The sequence below is a fragment of the Gobius niger genome (genome assembly GCF_951799975.1).
Source record: "Gobius niger genome assembly, chromosome: 12".
NCBI lineage: Eukaryota > Metazoa > Chordata > Actinopteri > Gobiiformes > Gobiidae > Gobius > Gobius niger.
Window position 1 is genome coordinate 12,881,608 of NC_136863.1, and position 18,778 is coordinate 12,900,385.

General features: G+C 38.3%; 2 protein-coding genes across 2 annotated transcripts; both read left to right on the top strand.

The window, feature by feature from the left end:
* Positions 1–151: 151 nt before the first annotated feature.
* Positions 152–6,037, top strand: rhcgb (Rh family, C glycoprotein b). The gene is made up of 11 exons (XM_079568523.1): positions 152–387; positions 2,069–2,261; positions 3,018–3,168; positions 3,307–3,454; positions 3,687–3,853; positions 3,926–4,063; positions 4,583–4,719; positions 4,826–4,950; positions 5,031–5,104; positions 5,216–5,283; positions 5,935–6,037. Exons 1-11 carry the CDS (start codon positions 165–167, stop codon positions 5,966–5,968), a joined length of 1,458 nt encoding a protein of 485 aa, XP_079424649.1. The 5' UTR covers positions 152–164; the 3' UTR covers positions 5,969–6,037.
* Positions 6,038–12,754: 6,717 nt separating this feature from the next.
* LOC306972010 (uncharacterized protein) lies at positions 12,755–15,255 on the top strand (the record flags this gene model as incomplete). The annotated part of the gene is made up of 3 exons (XM_079568454.1): positions 12,755–12,898; positions 14,263–14,355; positions 14,941–15,255. Exons 1-3 carry the CDS (start codon positions 12,773–12,775, stop codon positions 15,253–15,255), a joined length of 534 nt encoding a protein of 177 aa, XP_079424580.1. The 5' UTR covers positions 12,755–12,772.
* Between the last annotated feature and the right edge of the window lie 3,523 nt (positions 15,256–18,778).

Genomic DNA, 18,778 nt, shown 5'->3' on the forward strand with positions numbered 1-18,778 from the left:
AAGTAACTGTCTCGGAGGTGTGTCTTGGGGAGTGTCACAGCAAAGCAACCACCTAACCACCTAACCACCAAAGCTCATCCTCACTTCAGGAGTAACAGCACTGTTCCAGACTATAGTTGCTTCTTCCATCTGAAGTAGTTCAGGAATTTATATTTTTTGTAAAAATGGGTTGTATTCAGAGCTTTAGGGATTTGTGCGATCGCCCTAAAAACACAAATGTGCGAATTAGTCTCCCCGCAGTTTGTTTTGTATGGCAAATAGCGATGATTATTCTTTTTGGAGTTTTTATACGATATGACGAGGAGTCTGATACGCACTGGATAGAGCACAGGAAAGCCAAGAACATTTCAAGTGACATTGAGAATGACTTCTACTTCAGATATCCGAGTAAGTCCTCCTTTTTGTGCTTCAAGATGTGTCTTTGTGATGGTTGAAAATGTAATATTATTAATTCATTCATTAAGCACCCAGATACCAGGCTGCCTATATTTATCTACTCTATGATGAAATACATATTTGTAGATTTAAATGACATTGAAGTGATTAAAAATTTGCTACACGAACTGTGATGGAAGGGAATCACATGTTACTGTGTTTATTTTTCATTGTTTCTCCATAATATCTTTAACATAATTCAAATCTATAGAAATGACATTACTTTTTCTTGAACTACATGTTTGTCAGGGTTGGAGAAAGGTATTGGGGTTGCCATTCTGTCCACTTTTAAACAAGGAACCTTCTGCTTTACAATATTGTCCTATCCACAAACCCACTATGTTGTGCTTTGTAGTGAAGTAATTACACGACAAGTTGCGCGGGTTGCTGACTAAGATCTGCAGATGCATCTCTCTTTTCCCTCAGGACTTGTTTGACTTAGTTCCACTCCATGATTGCCGAACCAAAATACACACCACTTTAACATTCATTTCATAATCATCATCTCCACTTTTCTGTCTCAAACCTGCTAATTGTTTTTAGATGTGTGGCATGGGTGTGGTTCTGTACTGCAGAAGCCCATCTTGTGGTGTCAGTGACAGCGCTATCAAGAAGCCATCTCAGTTATGGTGTTGGATGTCCGATGATAGATGTTTGTCCTGACATGGACTGTTGTCTGAGGCAAAGTGTGTATGAGCTTGTGCTAAAGTTACTAGGTCTTTTATCCTCCCAATACAATAGATAGGAATGTGTGCAGCTGTTGTCCTAACATATGGTGAGACAAGCCAACGTTTAAATGCAGAGAAATTGAGAACTGCATTGTGTTAAATTGTGGAGCATGAATAAGCACTATTCAACTATTAAACTCTGTTATTAATGTGTTTCATATCCCCACAGGGCCATACCATATCTATCGTATCTCTAAATATCACCAAAATCACAAGAAATGCATACACCACCTCTAGAACATTTTAGGCATCCGAGAGCATTACATTCGAGAACAGACTAAATTCTGAACTGCCGAACTAATCCAAGAATCCTTTGCATTTCAGAATATATTTGAAGAGGTCTAAATAACAGTGTTAGCAAGTTTTGCGTGTGAAATCCTAACAGAGACTGATTGTTTTACACATTTTACCTAAATACGTATGTGCAAGCTTTGACCTTTGCTAATTTCAACCATTACGATTATAATTTCGACTAATTTGCGATTTTGTTTTTGTCCTGCCCTTGCATCAAATTTTGTGAATACTGCCAAATTGAGATGTTACCTGTCACCTGTGTAAGAAGGCGGTGATGGAATTTATTATATTTATTATGATTTACTGTAATTGCTTTTGCACTCAGGGGTGGTGCACATCTTGGTATTTCGATATCATGTGTGTCATCATAACATACTGTATCAGTGACACCTGCGGGTACCAAAAAATACATTGTTCCCTGCAGATCTAGACTACCCTCATTCTCAACTTCCTTTTGACAAACTTGTGTGATCGCTGATGTGCGATAGATAACGTGACAAGTTGGTTACGCTTATCTTCACAGCACAGTAAAAAAAGACATGGCAATAATGTGATAAATAAAATAAAGCAATGCAGTTTGAGGCCCTCATCATTGACACTCTTCTCTCCAGGTTTCCAGGATGTCCATGTGATGATCTTTGTAGGCTTTGGTTTTTTGATGACGTTTCTAAAGCGCTACAGTTTTGGTGCTGTGGGTTTTAACTTCCTCATCGCTGCTTTCGGGCTTCAGTGGGCCCTTCTCATGCAGGGCTGGTTCCACTCCTTGGACTACACAGACGGCAAGATCAAAATTGGGGTAGAGAGGTGAGTGTCCCTTTTTTTGAGAATATATGTCAATTGTCATCAGTATTATTTGTCAATAATACCAAGTATTATTTACTATCATAGATAAGGTGGTGACAGAAACACTTAAAAAAAAGTGGAATAGCTCGTTGATACTAAAGTCATATCAAGTTAAATTGTGTTGGTAAAGATTCTACTCCACTACCCTGCCATAATGAAAACAGAATTAGAACTTTAGAGGATTAAAATAAAAACTAAAAGCAGACCCCTTGCTCCCATTGTGCTGTTTTATGTTTTTATTTTTACATTTATAAATGTTAAAGATCTGTGATGAATTCCATTCTTCTCCAGCATAATAACATAGGAATAATGGGTAGAAATACTTTCTAAACCCACTGTGTATCTGTACATTCATGCAGTACCAAGAAGTCAAGTCAAGAAGCTCATCATTACTTCTTGGCCAAATAAAGTGATTCCTATTGTTTTCCCACTTAAGAAGAAAACTGTTTGATCGGAAAGTGTTTCCACCTGCATTTGTTTCCAAAGGAAAAAGAGCGTGAAGGTGGACAAACCAGTCTGACATTCACTGTTCTGTTAGGGACCACAATTATTGTTGGGAGACAGTTTGTAGAGTAAACAGAAAGTCATCCTCCTGTGAAATGAAACCACTGAATGGCTGCCAAGTCTGTGGTTTAGGAACAATAGACTTAGTATAAAGGGAGTATATAGATATGTTGACTTTATATTACGGTAACTTGCACGTGTTTCCTGTTGCAGTCTGATCAATGCAGACTTTTGTGTTGCTGGGTGTCTGATTGCTTATGGAGCCGTTCTTGGAAAAGTCAGTCCAGTCCAGCTCATGGTGCTCACTTTATTTGGAATCACTCTGTTTGCTGTTGAAGAATACATCATCCTCAATCTCATTCATGTAAGTCTAACCACAACTGTGGCTCTGATTGTTATAAACAGAAAACAGTGATTGGTATTTCCAATTTTAAAACTCCTGTGATTTTAAAGATTTTTATGATAACACACTAACAACAATGTCACTTGTTGCTTCATTCAGGCCAGAGATGCAGGAGGCTCCATGGTCATTCACACTTTTGGAGCTTATTATGGACTTTCCATTTCGTGGATGCTCTACCGACCAAACCTGGACCAGAGCAGTCGTCTGCAGGGCTCAGTCTATCACTCCGATGTCTTTGCCATGATTGGTATGTTTTATTCTCACAGCGAAGTCCACTGTCATTTTAGCCCTTAATACTGTTGGTCCAGGAACTATTTCACCACTATATTTAGCTCTTTGCCACTATGCAAAACGTATTGAATTATTATGTTAAAATGTATTTAAATATTGCAATAATGCTTTTACTTTTATGTCTTTTAATCATTTAAAAAGCCAAAACTGACCTGTTTGAACACGCTACACAAACCTCTGTATTCCAGGAACTCTTTTCTTGTGGATGTTCTGGCCAAGCTTTAACTCGGCCATCACCGACCACGGAGACGGTCAACACAGAGCAGCCATCAACACGTATTTGGCTTTGGCCTCTACTGTCCTCACAACTGTGGCTATCTCCAGCCTTTTCCAAAAGCATGGAAAATTGGACATGGTAAAATAGAATTAAACTCAAATTTCAGTACAGGAGTTTCTTTAAGGTTAACGATGGGTTCATGTTCTTCAGGTTCACATCCAAAACTCCACACTTGCGGGTGGCGTGGCAGTGGGAACGGCCGCTGAGTTCATGCTGATGCCCTATGGCTCACTGATCGTTGGATTCTGCTGTGGGATCATCTCTACGCTGGGCTATATCTACCTCACTGTATGTCACTCTATTACTCAGCTTTCCCTTCACCTCTTTGGTTAGTATGAATCCTGTGTGTTGCTGATGTCCCGGGAACAACATCGTTACGGTACATTGTAATGCAACTAAAACTGATGCTGCAAACTGTTTAAAAATAGGGTGTTATGCACTCATTTGCACTCTTGTAGATCCAGCAGAGCTAATAAAAAACACAAAAACAAAAGAACAAACAATATAAAATAGAGATCAGTGCCGCAAAACAACTTTGTCTGGTAAATACAGCCACTACACAGAGGCATCTTCCTGGTTTATTATTGTGCAATGTGCAAAGAATCACAGAAATCTTTCGTTTTAACGACCCAAGCTCTGGAGATTAATATTTAGGGGGAAGACGGGCAAGTTTTCTCTATGGTACAATTTGTCATTTTGTCAAAATGTGGATGATTTTGATGTTTTTTTTTCCACTAATGAGGCATCAACAACATCAGATTGACCCGACTCATAACTGAGCCTTAATTTGTATTTCTACTTTTTCAGCCATTCATGGAGAAGTACCTCAAAATCCAAGATACATGTGGAATCCATAACCTTCACGCAATGCCTGGACTCATTGGTGGAATTGTGGGAGCAATCACAGCTGCTGCAGCGTCTGAACCTGTGTATGGCCATGAAGGGTGAGAGGGGATCTCTTGTTGAGTTTACAATAGTTGTGGTTTTGCAAACAACCCAAGTCCAAAACTGCAAATGAGCAATAATTTTATGTTCCTATTTCTGCCCTAGGCTGATTAACACCTTTGACTTTGAGGGTGATTTTAAAAACATGGTGCCCACCAAACAGGGAGGACATCAAGCTGCAGGCATCTGTGTGGCTGTGTGTTTTGGCATCGGAGGTGGCATCATCGTTGGTAAGGACTGTCATGCATTACATAGATAAACTCATATGCCTCAGCACAATGTACACAGTAATGACCATGATCTGGTTTAGGGTGTATCCTGCGTTTACCCATCTGGGGAGATCCCGCTGATGACAACTGCTTTGATGACGAGCCGTACTGGGAGGTAAGAGATCTCGGTGATACATGACCCGTCACTCTATTAGTTTATCTGACTAAGAAAAGCCTTTAAAGCCTGATTGATTTTTTTAATTGTTATTTCATTTGGTGCTGACAGCTGCCAGAAGATGAAGAAAGTATTCCACCCGTCTTACAGTACAACAACCACATGCGGAACAAGGATGTGTAAGTATTTATTCAGCTCATTTGAAAAGTGGCAAAAAATAATAGTAGTATTATTTAGGAAGGTCTGGTGTACTCAGGATGTCATAATGGCAGTCGTAGTAGTAGTAGTATAAGTAAAGTAGCAGTATATTTCACTATGTAACAAAATAATTTTCAGTTTTATACTTTTAGAGATTCTCTGCATTTTGTGCGTGCAGTACTTCAGCCTCAAACTGTTGAAAATCTCATTTAAAAGATGTTGTGCCTCTTAATATCCTCATGGGGGCAGCAGATCCTAAACTGTGCAGACACCACGTGTGCATTTTTTATTTATTTTTTGTCATTGTTCCAAGCTTTTGTCAGAGAATACAACATGTAATTACTTAACTGCTTCTGTTGCTGTACATGTCGGGGAATTTGAAACTCCTATTCTGCAAAGTGAAGCCTCTTCATCGTGTTTGTTGATGGGGGTTTGGGCAAAACAATGTTCAAAGTGACCTTCAACATGAACTCTTGTTTTACCAAAGAGGAAATAATGGATTCAATGAGGAAGACAGTTTTGATAACAGTAGTTCAATGTTTTGGATTTTTGGTATCAAATTTTAACACATGTGCTTACTGGGTTTCTTATTTCTATTAGATTTGTCTAATTTTCATGATTTGTTTTTACAGTGTGGAGTCAAATTTTAGTATGGAGCAGCACTGACAAATAAAATCCAACTGTAAGTGAATACAGTATTTACGCAAATGTCTGGAATTTTTTGGAAAAATAAAGGTACAAAAATATATATATATATGATTTGATCAAATGATAGATTCATAATGTATATTCTGACTGTGACCACACACACACAAGTTGTTTGGGTTGTTTAGCACTTTATATTTTCGTTCATCTGACTCTGTAAATTCTAGTCATCATTCTTTGCCTGTTGTTTTCTTGGGATGCAAAAATAGTTACATACAAGCAAGTTATTGTGTCATAAAGAAATGCATGTTGTTATTTTGCCAGTCGTAGTGAGGGATATGTAAGTTTGCTGGAATTAGATAATGCTGTCAATGTTTTTCATTACTTTTCATTGTATTGCTAACATTCTAGTGGTGGGCTAAATGTTGTCATTATTTATGGATGTTATTTGGTAAATGTTGCTTTAGATGTTGTTAATATCTTAATAAACACAAAGTGAACCAAATCTCTGCCCATGTGTTGGCCTTATATGAGTTTGTCCTTTGACGCGAGGTCGTGCCGGGGGTAGAGGTCACACCCCTATTTCTTTAACAAGACACTGTGGTCAATGACAACAAACGACACCTTCAGCCCAAAGCTAAAGCACGGACTCATCGTTACATAATGATCTTTTATGTTGACGTACACTACAGTTTATAAACACTACAGGCATATACTAGAAATGCCTGTAGAAATAATCAAAAGAATAATCCTCCCACTTGAACTCGCTATCTTGCCACAAAAATAAGCACATTAACACATTTTACTTGCCTCCCTTCTCCATTAAAGGAACAGGCCACCATTTTTCCATAGTGAGATATGTTCTTCACTGAGCTAGAAGAGCTGATGCGTACCTGTCTGGTCTTTGTCCGTGCCCTCAGTCAAAAAGACCAAAGATGTTGTTAGAATTTCTCTATTTAAATACAGTTAAGTGAGTAGATACATGATCCAAGTATAGCTACATGTCGATTTTCTAAGTGGATAAAAAGGGGGACTATATTGTAAGGCGTAATAACACCTTAGGAGCACTTCGATGTCTGCGCAGTGATATCTTCTTTAGGAGTGAAGATATGTTTAATTTTGTGTAACTATACCTGGATCGTGTAACCACTTACGTAACCGTATTTATATAGGGAACACGTGGACAAGCTCGGTCACTTCTAACTTCACCCCTGTTTGGGTCCATAGGAATAATGCTGGGAGGGGCTAAATGCTAGCAACATGTTCTGTGTTTTTGCGTGACTGAGCGCACGTGTAAAGACCAGACAGGTACGCATCAACTTGTCTAAGCTCAGGTAAGAACATACATCTCAGTATGGGAAAAAACAGTGGCCTGTTCCTTTAAAGAAGATTAGTGAAAAGAGTGGAGTGATATCTGAAGCCCAGCATTGCTTTTAGACCTACTTATAGACAACTTATAGACCTATAGTACATTGTGTAAAATGTTTACACAAAGTAGCCTACCTCTTTTCACATTCAACTACAAGTCATACAATTTATAGTTGCATTGAAAGTACATTGTTAAGGGAAAAATGGGCACTTTCCCATTTCTTCTTCCTTTTTTTCTATATTTCCAAGTGCTTTTGCAAGCCTTGGTCTCTTCATTTGACAGCACCTAATGGCGGGATTCCTCCTGATTCCCACACATTCGTTTCCTGGAGGAGCACACCTCCTCTCTCCTCCTCCTCCAGCTCCGGAACAAAAGGTGGCTTAGCGCTGTTTTCTTTTGTCATCAGTAACGTGTTTGAGTAAAGGAGGTAATGGTGCCACAAGTGCTCCAATTAAAGGAGATGCTGCCCCGCTGGGAAGAAAGCCTGCCCCTGGCCCCTGATACCCCCTTCTCATGGACGTTCCCGCTTTCCACTGTACTCATGTTTATTCATCAGACCTTTCGAGAGCCGACGCTTGGCCCTTTTTAAACCGCATCAAATGCACCTTAAAACGTTACAGTTCTTTAGGGTATTTTTGTGAATGGTCAGGGGTGTGTGTATCAAATATTGAGTGTGAAACGTCTTCTAAACTTAGTTGCTTACTTTCAACCAAAATTCACAATTACATTCAATTTGCCACATGCTTGTTGTAATGTATTCAATATTTGTTTCAGTCCCTTATAAAGTACATTATACCAATGGATATTTTCAAAAGCTTTATGTGTCAAGAGTGTCTTGTCCCACTTATTATTACTGGGATTTACGTAACTATAGGCTCAAAGATTTTTACACTAGTTTGTCTGATTATATCTGACTTGTGCTATTCTATTTCATACAGTTTTCCTTGCAAGTTGGAGTTTCATATAAGTTGGGGGGAGGGGGCAAAATTGAAAAACTCAAGGATCCAAAAGTCCATGAATACGGGGCTGAGCAGGCACAGAATGAGGCCTCACGTTCACTGCTGATGACGGCTATTGCGGCTCAATCATGACGTGTGATTGACAGTCACAGGAAAAGCCGAGGGTGGGAACGTGGGTGCAGCAGAATAGATGCAGCACAAAGCACTGTTCCACACAGGGGCCCGTGGGAGACGCTCATTGATAAAACCATAAAGAACATGCCACAAATAGCATGTTTTCTCTGCATGCCGGAGATGTTGTTTCTACCCTGAGATTAGCTTGTAATCTTCATATTGCAATGTACAAAATGGGGATTGTTCTAAAATGCGACGTGGGAGGTCAGGGCCGACTTTTTGGTGCCATTGTGGTGCCATATTATGAACGATTCTATTCAAGTTCCTTATGCTAGTCAAGGAAAGGGGCATGAGTTAGCGCAGGGGTTTTCATTGCGCCATGTTCAGACTTTTAAAGAGGGCAATAAAAGGTTTTACTGACAGCATCCAAGCCTACAAAACTGTTCATGAACAAGTGTGAGCCTTTCAGTCTAAAGCCATATTCCTGTCAGTCCATGAGTCTCATTGATCTTCCATTTCTAAGTGGAATTAATGCAATATACAACATACAATGCAACTGAACTTAAACAGGGTTGTAGTAGTGCAGTGAGACAGTGGTACTTGATGTGAAAACTTCGAGAACTTTAATGGTGTGTTTAAACCCACACCTTAAGTTTGCTTATATCAGTATAACTTTGAACTTGACCTTCATAGATGGTGAGTTTTTATCAGTAGCCCAATGCCAACGCTTTCCAATCCATGCAACATCCCAGCTCATACATCCTCATACGTCCTCCTCGCGCCGCTAACTGTCCACTGAGGCCCGCTTTAAGTGTCGCATTCGGACCACAGCAGCGAGGAACAGCAGATTAGGCATGATCCTATCCGTTCCCGCTCGCCCCTTCATACGCTCTGTTACACCGGCATTTACCAGGAGGAGGGGACGCCTTTCAGGGCCGTGATATGAATCCCAGACGTACGGACGTGAACAGAACTTACACCTCGTTCAAAGAAAAGACCCCTTTGGCACCCTCTAATTCTGGTTGCTATGGGGCTCCAGGCTCAATGGTGAACTCCTGTTGTGAAGGGACAAAGCCTCTCAGTCATCCAGGGACGGTTGCTAGGGGAGGCAGAATGTATGGGGAGGGACGGGGCCCGCTGTTGTCCCAGACGAAATGTCTCTCTTAAGACGGGTGAGATGTGGTGATTGACAGGTGGCTACACGCTCCAGTGCGGCTCGCCAGCCCGGGAGGTCCTAGGCCCAGGCCCTTTCAGTCAATGTGCGAGCGTTTATATGCATAAGTGTGTGGATTTCAATGCCAGGTTGTGGTTGATGGCAGGGAGAACAGTGGGGGTCCAGGGCATGATTCCTGTGGGTCTTTAGTAGTATGACTGTAACCAAGGGGAGCTGCACCTGTTTTGTTTGTAAAACGATGGTCACTTTTTAAATGCCAATCGGGGAAATGCACTACTCATAAAAGACACACACATATCTGTAATATAGATTACTATTCAAAGTGAAAGGGATGAGTGAAAGATGGGAAACTATGCCCAGAAACAAACTTTGCCTTGGTACACGTTCGCTACAGGAGATCACCACATGGACATTTTTGAACACTTGAGTTTAGACTGACTTTAAGTTAATTCATTGTGTTGATGTTTTTCTTATGTGCCTTGTGCTACAACAGTTTGCATGAGGTACTGTAGATCAGTGGCTCAGTGCCAAGGAGAGCACCAGGAGGGCACTCTCAACTTGTCTCAACTCATTTACTCTTTCCTCATCCATTATCCTAGATTTCCATCTAACAACTTACTCTGTTGAAAGCAAAACTTTCTAATATAAAATATACAATATTTAAAATCTATTTGCATTAAAAAATGGTCGGATCATCATCATTATATATACAGTGAGAACAGACTGTAATAAATAATAACTTAACTGGTTCTTATATAAAATATTTACAACTTACAACTTACAATTATTTTTCATTTAGCATCTATACAAATCAATGCAGAAACTAGGCAAAACCTAAAAATATCATGAATGTTCTAATTATTGTACAAAAGAAAAGTTTAAAAAGTTTAGAGCAGTTTAAAAGGTAATCTAATCAAAGTGTTTTCCGCGGCAGGCGACAAACATACGTCTAATTTCTTCAGAAAGGACTGTGAATGGTAAATCAATATTAGCATTTAAAGCCGTCAATTTGCATTATTTAAATGTGTGATATCAGACTCTGGGAACCTTCTCCCAGACTATTCCTAGACATGATTGGTCCCCTGAATACGACGGAGGCCCAGAGGTGCATGTGAGGAGACATGGGACAGCACTGCGTTGTGAGGGGTGCACTCACATCACTGTCTCCTGCTCTGGGACTGTCTGGCTTCTCCTCTCCCAGACGGGCCGCCCGCCATCCCCCTTCTTCCCCTTGACCTTGACTCTGTGTCGGGGCGACCCTCCGCACAGTCCGGGGTCAGAGGCTAACACAGCAGCCACACATCAGACGAGCCGTGACTCCCTGCGCTCTGTGATAAATCAGCCCGAATCAGCCGCCTGTTGGAATGTGCCTTTAAATTCCTGCAGGGACAGAGAAGAGGATGTGGTTCAGCCAATACAGGAGATTTATGTAAAGTTTGTTGAAAGAAGGATCATAATGTCTATCAATTAGAACCAAGTGGAAGAGCATTTTGAGTACTATTAAATGTCTTAAGGATATGACTTTAAAACTGACAAAGCTCCTGTCTGTAAAAACACTAAGGCGAGCCTTGATGGCCCATTTTCGTCTGTGTCTACAATAAGGATCTTATTGATCACACCAGTTCAACCAACGAAAATATTTAGTTGCAATAACTGCATTCTGGAGCCCGGTTATTATATACTATTCTATCTATCTTATTCTATATTTTTCCCTGGGATCTCCTGCACATGGCTCAGTACCGTATAGTTTGATGATCCTGGGTCTACACATTGTTCTTTTTTCCTCCTTTTATCCATAGCTCACCCTGCCAATCCCAGCTCAGCGAACCGGATGTTGTAACAGATCTGAGAGAGGAGGGAAGGGCTTTTTAATCACGCGGCAGCTGCAAGAAATGCCGACCTGCACAGAGGCCTTTGCACATGCACGGTGAGCATGCGCAGCACATGCCTCATGTGGGCTCATTCTCCATCTTCCTCTTAGCTCTGCTCTGTCACCTGCACTCAAAGAAATGTACTTTCACAACCTTTACTTTTAAATAGGTCAATTTTACTATATTTATGCACACACTTTAGTTTTTGACATATTACTCAAGCCCTTTGTCTATTTTTAATTTAATGCGGTCAAGTATTACACTTACTCAAGGCTATTACATAGTATTTACGTTGGATGGTTGCATAGACAATGTGAGTTTTGTCCCTCCGAGGATGCCATAGCTGCTGCGCGCCCCAAGTGAGTGCAACACGCATGCGCAGGAAGTATTCTGAATTTGACTTATCGAGCCGTTGTTTCTCCGGACTAAACAGGTAATTCTTTCCTAATTTTATATTACTAATTAGATTGTCAGCATTTAGATTTGCATGTTGAATTGTGAACGAACTGCAACCGTCAATATGTTGTAAGTACGATGTGAAAAGACGTGCGTTTTTCTTTGAAATTTGTTGTAAAATTGCGCACGAGGCTTTTCTTACAAGTTATCTCTTACCTTGCGGATATGTAAATGATGGACACATAGTTTTGAAGACAGTTTATGTCGATTTACACGCTTCTAGATGGAGTTCCTTAACATCCAAGTAGAATTTAAGCGCGCTAGCTGTTGGAGTGGAGATGGTGAGCAGAGAACTATAACCGCACAAACGAAGATTTCTACAGCACAAACGTAACACAAACGATTGACATATTTTTTGTATAAATTTGAGTATAATGGGGCCAGATACACGGAGGTGATTAAGAGCAGAATGTTGTTCACATTCACGGCCACGCGCACAGCGAAACGAAGGAAAGGCAGCGCGTGCACTTATGAGACGTGCTCGCGCGCAGAGAGCTGAAAACCATTCGCTAAACCATTGCACTCTTATCAAATCCTTTTCATTTTTCGGAGGCGGTTTGCCTCTACCTCTCTTAGACAATCAGACGGATGCGCATGTGAGATCAGGTCAGTGAAAAATACACTAGCGCGATTCAGATCTGCGTCATCCTTATCACCACGCGGTGCGGCTAGCTTACAGAAGTCATTACGACAATATAAGCAAGTTGTATGGTTCGTGTGTCTGTGTCTCCGTTTTGCGCGGGTCAGTCTGAGACTTTGAGCGTATGAGATTAAGTCATTGATTATTTCAATAATCGAGTAGTTGTTGATTAATCAATTTAACACTAAAACACTATCATTTATGTTTTCTAGATAAATGCAGAATTCAAAAGGATCACCACAATGGCACTTACTTCAAAGTTCATGTTTCAACTGGACCAGCATGCTTCCAAGATGGTGAAAATATTCAGGAAGAAGGGAGGAGCGCTTGGGCAAAAGATTGTTCAAATTATGGCAGCCACTGAGGAGGTTTGTAATTGCTCCCTAAAATTTACAGGCATAATGTTTGTGTAAACAGTGTCTCGCTCTTGCTTATTTTATTTGTTGGTTTGTTTGGTCGGTACAGTACATGTTAATGAACATACATGGGTCTCATGCATTTAAACAAGCCACACCCATGTGCACTCTCAAACACACTATCATTCTTACCTATTGTATGTGTTTTTAGTAAGGATGTAACGATTCTTTGAAAATCGATTTTACGTTAGCGCTAACGCAGAGTTTAGCCTCATGACAGAAGTTTAGCAAAGATCATGAACTGATAAACATCTGACCTGCTCTGAATCTGCTGAAATCTTCATCAAATGTTCGTTTGTCAAATAATCCACTATTTACAGAGAGCTTCAGGTGTTTCCTCTTTACGATAAACAACAGGCACCGAGACTGTGAGGCGTTCGAGGGGTGTGGGGAAAAAAACTCTGCACTGTAAAATTTGTTCTAAATGTTATATTTTTGTTCCAAAAAAAAGTTTAGTAAATATTAAATATAAGCAAAATATAAGTCTCAAAATGTTTACTTTGCTACATATAGAAAATGATTAAAGAGATTTTTATAATTTATTGAATCCAACCTCAGTGCAGCTTGTGCAGGAGTGGGGTGAGGAGAAGGAGGAGCAGGGCAAATGTTCACGACTACCACTACTGGCTAAATAAAAATAAATAAAAATGTATTTGCTTATTATAAGGACATGTAGATGGATCAAATTAGTCATTTATTTTCTAAAAGTAAAAAAAAAAATCGAAATTGGGTACTTAAAATCGAAAATCGAATCGAATCGGGGCTTGAGTGAATCGTTACATCCCTAGTTTTTAGTGGTAGGGGAAACCGGAGGAAATATACACAGACATAGACTATATTTTTATACCGAGGATGCTTCGTCTGGACACCGTTTCCCCGGTGGCCGCGTTTGAAAAATCTTTTTAAATCTGTCTAATCAGATTTGATTATTTGCGTCGCTTTTTGTTTACAATGAGCGTCACTCGTGGGATGTGAAAGTCTCCTCACGCCAAAATACAAAGTGCGTGCAAGAGAGAAACATAAAAACGCTAAAATCTTTGCATCCACAGCAAACTCCTGCTATGACCAGACTCACTCGCTGATACAGTCATGAGTCTGGATTTTTCCAAGCTACATACTTCCCACGCATACAGCCACCGCTGGGTCAAAGCGCATATATATGCACAAATATAATTTTTATTTTATTTTATCCATATTTAATCACAGTCCATTAAGCAATTGGTATACTTTTTCATTTAATTATCTGATGAAATATCATATTCTTAAATGCAGGTTGCTGAAATCATTTTTCTTCTTTTTATTTGTGTTGTTTACAGAACAACACAATTGAAGTGAGGAGATCTTGCATCCTGAAGGCACTCTCGGTGTATTTCAACGAAGATCCTAACAATCTCATTAGGCAATATGTGGTAAGTTTTAACTGCTAATATTTACATTTACTTAAAACAGTCCTGGATGCAACTCAGTGCATTGTACATGTTATATTCATTATGATTTTACTCCGGCTTTGGATAAATTTCATAATTGTTCAGACATTCATACATTGCTAATTGTAAAAATGTTCAACTTGATGAACTATTTAATATTTTATTGCAATTGTAATTGATTAGTACACACATCACTACAGTCCTTTAAGTAGACATATGCATAATTTACTTAAAGATAGGCCTGGAGTAGTCTTTCACTAAATGCATGCTGTTTGGAGTAATCTTGGGGGAAAGCTGTTAAATTGAGGTCTCTTTTTTTTACCCAAAATCAGTCTGAAAACGAACATTATGTAACTTCTGAACATTTAAAAATCAGCAGGAAGAGCTTCAGTCAAGACCTTTTCCGGCTCCTTCACCTGTAACTCATTTACAGCATTATTTTTTACAGATGCCATATATTATAAATTGTAACATGCCCACTTTAAAACAAGGATGCAATAACTGGAAAATGTTAAATCCTTGTATATTTTTTTACATATTTTGCTCATTTGTGTGTCTTCATTTTAGGATGTGGAGTTCCGTGATGCCCAGAGCCAGATGGAGAAGACCGTCATTGGGATCTACGTCATCATGCATGATGGTGGAGAACAGGAATCACCAGAAGATGTGGGCATCATCATCGAAGGTGTCACAGTGATGAAGGACCTCAGAGATGTTGCCACCGCCTTCTCGCTGCTGTTTGGTCTCATCTACGTGCTCAACCTTAACTACCCACCTGACCTCAAGTACAGTTTTGAATTTTATCAGAAAGTTCTGATGGAACTTGATACGAGGAAGCTTTCAAAGAAAGTGCAAGTCCTGAAAAACAAACTTTTTGAGTGACTCTATGAGTGAGATGGCCTATAGAGGTGATCTATGGCTATGTGAGCAGTTGTTCTGAGGCGTAATGTGTTCAAAATGCTCTCCTAAGTAATATGAGACATATTTTGTTTTAAGTGTTTTTAAGAGCCTGTTCTGTAGCACTATATATAGCCTTACATATTAATTTACAGGGATTTTTCAAAAAAAAAAAAAAAAAAGAGATTTTCTTGAATTGAAAAATACAATTTAAAATATTTATTTTTTAATTATTATTAACCAGTTGTAGCTAAACTTGACATTTTTACAATTTTTACTTGTTTTTTTTTTCAAACCATAAGACTAAGATTTGTGTTGAAGCTTACTTGAAGATCAAGATTTTTTTTGTTTGTTTGTTTTTACATGATTGACATTGTTAAATTAGTTCTTTGCCCTGTTAATACTGATTCCAAGAATAGCCATATCTTTTGGTCTCTTAACCGCACCTGAACAGCTTTTTTTCTTTACCCGAATCTAAATGCTTCTTAAAAAGAAAAAAACGTAACAAAAAGAAAAGAAAAAAAAACAACAAAAAAACAACGCACTAGAAAAGCAAGTATACCACTATCTAAAAGTTAGGTAAGAGGAAGAAGTCTAAAGGGTTTTTGTCACTTCTTTCTTCAGATTTTTGTCTGTTTTTGTTGTACTTTCACCACTTTTTTGGTGGTTGCATTTTCTTAATTTTTCGTTACATTTTGACACTTTTTGTTGGTTTCTTTTGCCACTTTTCCCTTCAGTTTTTGTCACATTTTTGTCATTATTTTTTCTTGCACTTTCATCCTTTTCTTGTAACTGTTTCGTTGCTTTTTGTGGCTTTTTCTTTATTTTTGCCATTTTTGATGCTTCCCCCCACACCCCGAGTAGATTTAGGTAAAGCCAAATTACCTCAATTTAAAAAATCGCCATAAACATATGAAAAGGCTACAAAATAGTGACACTCAATACAGTTAAAATTTGCATCTGTCTTATTAAAACTTGAAAACTATTTCCATGTTCCAAGTGTAGCAATTGATGAACTGCTTTCTGAATTGCATTACTTGAATAGCTCTGCATCAGTGCCTTTGTTAAACAAGAACATTACTGAATCTCTTGAGAAACACAGTATTTGTTTAGACCAGACCATCATTGAAGAATTGACTCACGCTTTGTCCTCACATCCTGTCTTAAAGGCTATAGCAAAAGAAGGTCCACTTTCTACCTCTTATAAACGCAAACAGTTCTACAAAACACATTTTAGAGTCATTGAACCAGTGGAATATATACTTGACCCTCAAAGTAAGCAGTCATTCCAATACGTTTCCATCCTTAAATCATTACAGCAACTTCTTGAGCAGAAGACTATATTCAAAAAAGTAATAGATAGCCATGAGGAATACCGGTCTGCAAATGAAAAAGGTTACAGATCGTATCGAGATGGTCTATATTTTCTTAACAATGACTTTCTGAATGCTGAGAATGAACTGAAAAAAGCGCCATAAACATATGAAAAGGCTACGAAATAGTGACACAAAAGCAGTGAAAATGCATATCAAAAATGTGATTAAAAAAAAGTGACATTTTTTTTTTTTAAATGAAGAAAAAAATGATTATTAAAAAGCATTAAAAAACCCTCAAAAACATGGCAAAAAACAAACAAACATACATTTCACAATAATGTTACAAAAATCCGGCGACAATGTAAAAAAAAGGTTTGGAGCCTGTCAACACAATTGATCTAGTCGAGAAGCTTTTAGATTTGGTTAAAACTGAACTTGATCAAAAAAAGTTCTGGGTCAAGGTGTGAGGGATAAGAAGTAAAGGGCAGATTGTTACAAATAGGAATAGTTTACATATGAAAATGGTGTTTGTGGTGATGAACAGTTTTTGGTGCAACAAACAGTTCAGAGCCATAGATGTTGGTCTGTTCAAACTACAGTGTGAGGGGGTTCAGTCAGACCTATGTTTTCCTCTCTCACCTGTGAATGTTTACATGTTTTGACCAATAATGTTTGGGTGATATTTGTTCAAGTGTACATTGTTTGCTCATAAATATAAACCAGAAATCAATCAAGATATGTGCCAGATAAATGCCAAGATGTCTTTGGACGTGCGCATGTTCCGAAAAGGCTTTTATGTGCCCATTCTGTTTAAAAAAACACCTTCCATTATCTAAAGTGCACTGGTTGTAATCTGATTAATTGTAATAAAAAGTGCATATTCTGTTCGAAAATCTTTTATGGTACTTTTTTTGTTTGTGCTAGAATTATTAAGCCATGTTACTTAGAAAACACTTGACTCTGTTATTTCAAGTGGTTACACACAACACTTTTAACAAAATACTAGTGTATGTAGTTTATTAATATCTATTCAATCTAGTTAAGTTACGTTTACATAGGTTTGTTCAATAGACATTAGTGAACTAGATTAAGTAATTCTTATGAGGAGCAGTTTATTATTCTTTACATAACCTCGTTAAGTACTTTTTATGTAGAAATATTCAATAGGAATTACCCAACTTACTCAAGTAATTCTTAATAAAAGTATTTTCTTAATGTCGACTGAAATAAGTTGAGTAGATGTTATGTAATGAGATTTATTAAGAATTACTAGTAGTGTTTATGTAGGTTTTATTCAGTTACATTCCTTAGCAATTACTTAAGGCTGTTGTTTGTAACCACTTGAAACAACATTGTTATGTAAATACCAGGTTTCTTTTTTTTGAGTGTGGTAAACCTATTTAAAAAATAAAGTAAAAATAAAACATGCATAAAATACATGTTTGAACACAGCAAGAAGTAATGTAGCAATAAGTACCTATTTCGTTAAGTAAATTTGGTCTTGATTGGAGCAACTTATTTCAGAACTGAGATAAGATACGATAATCCTGTATTGATCTCACATGTCCATGAGTCGTTTTTTACACTTAAATAAAAAAGCACACATAGCAATCGTACATTAGAATCGTAAATTATAATAATATTATATTTAATTTTAATCTAAGTGTAAAAAACTTGACCCATGAACCGAATTGTTGAAAATGGCTTCTTTCAAGGAAATGTTACTTATTTCTAGATGACTTTTTGCAGTGAAACCTTGCTGGACTGGTCTTCTGTAAAAATCTGTGCATGATGTTTGACAATATTGTCCTGACTTTATTGAGACACAACTATGTACTTATTTCAGTAAGGTTTAATTGCAGGTTTAGAACAGCCTGAAAACAGCCAAAGAAAGGGACACTTGCTAATAATCACTACTTTATCAATGATGTCTTTACATATTTAGCATTTGCGGAATTATAAAGCTGCAAAGTATTGAGGCAAACCAAAGGTCTCTGTGAGTCTGATGGTGTAACTTGTATCTATTCTATTAACTTTCTGTTATATTACATTACAGCTGGTTAGTCTACACATGTTAACCATAAATAAGTTATTTATAGACCTCTTTCATAAATTACGTTAAAGTACATTTCATGGAGGTGAGAGGAACTAACTGATTATAGGCAGGATCTGGGAGTTTGCTCTGGAGCAGG

Bases quoted from the DNA above. Each gene is read 5' to 3' on its own strand.
- rhcgb (XM_079568523.1), top strand. From the start codon at position 165: ATGGGTTGTATTCAGAGCTTTAGGGATTTGTGCGATCGCCCTAAAAAC. The intron at 4,064-4,582 runs GTATGTCACTCT...CTACTTTTTCAG, and splicing joins TGGGCTATATCTACCTCACT to CCATTCATGGAGAAGTACCT. The intron at 4,720-4,825 runs GTGAGAGGGGAT...TTTCTGCCCTAG, and splicing joins CCTGTGTATGGCCATGAAGG to GCTGATTAACACCTTTGACT.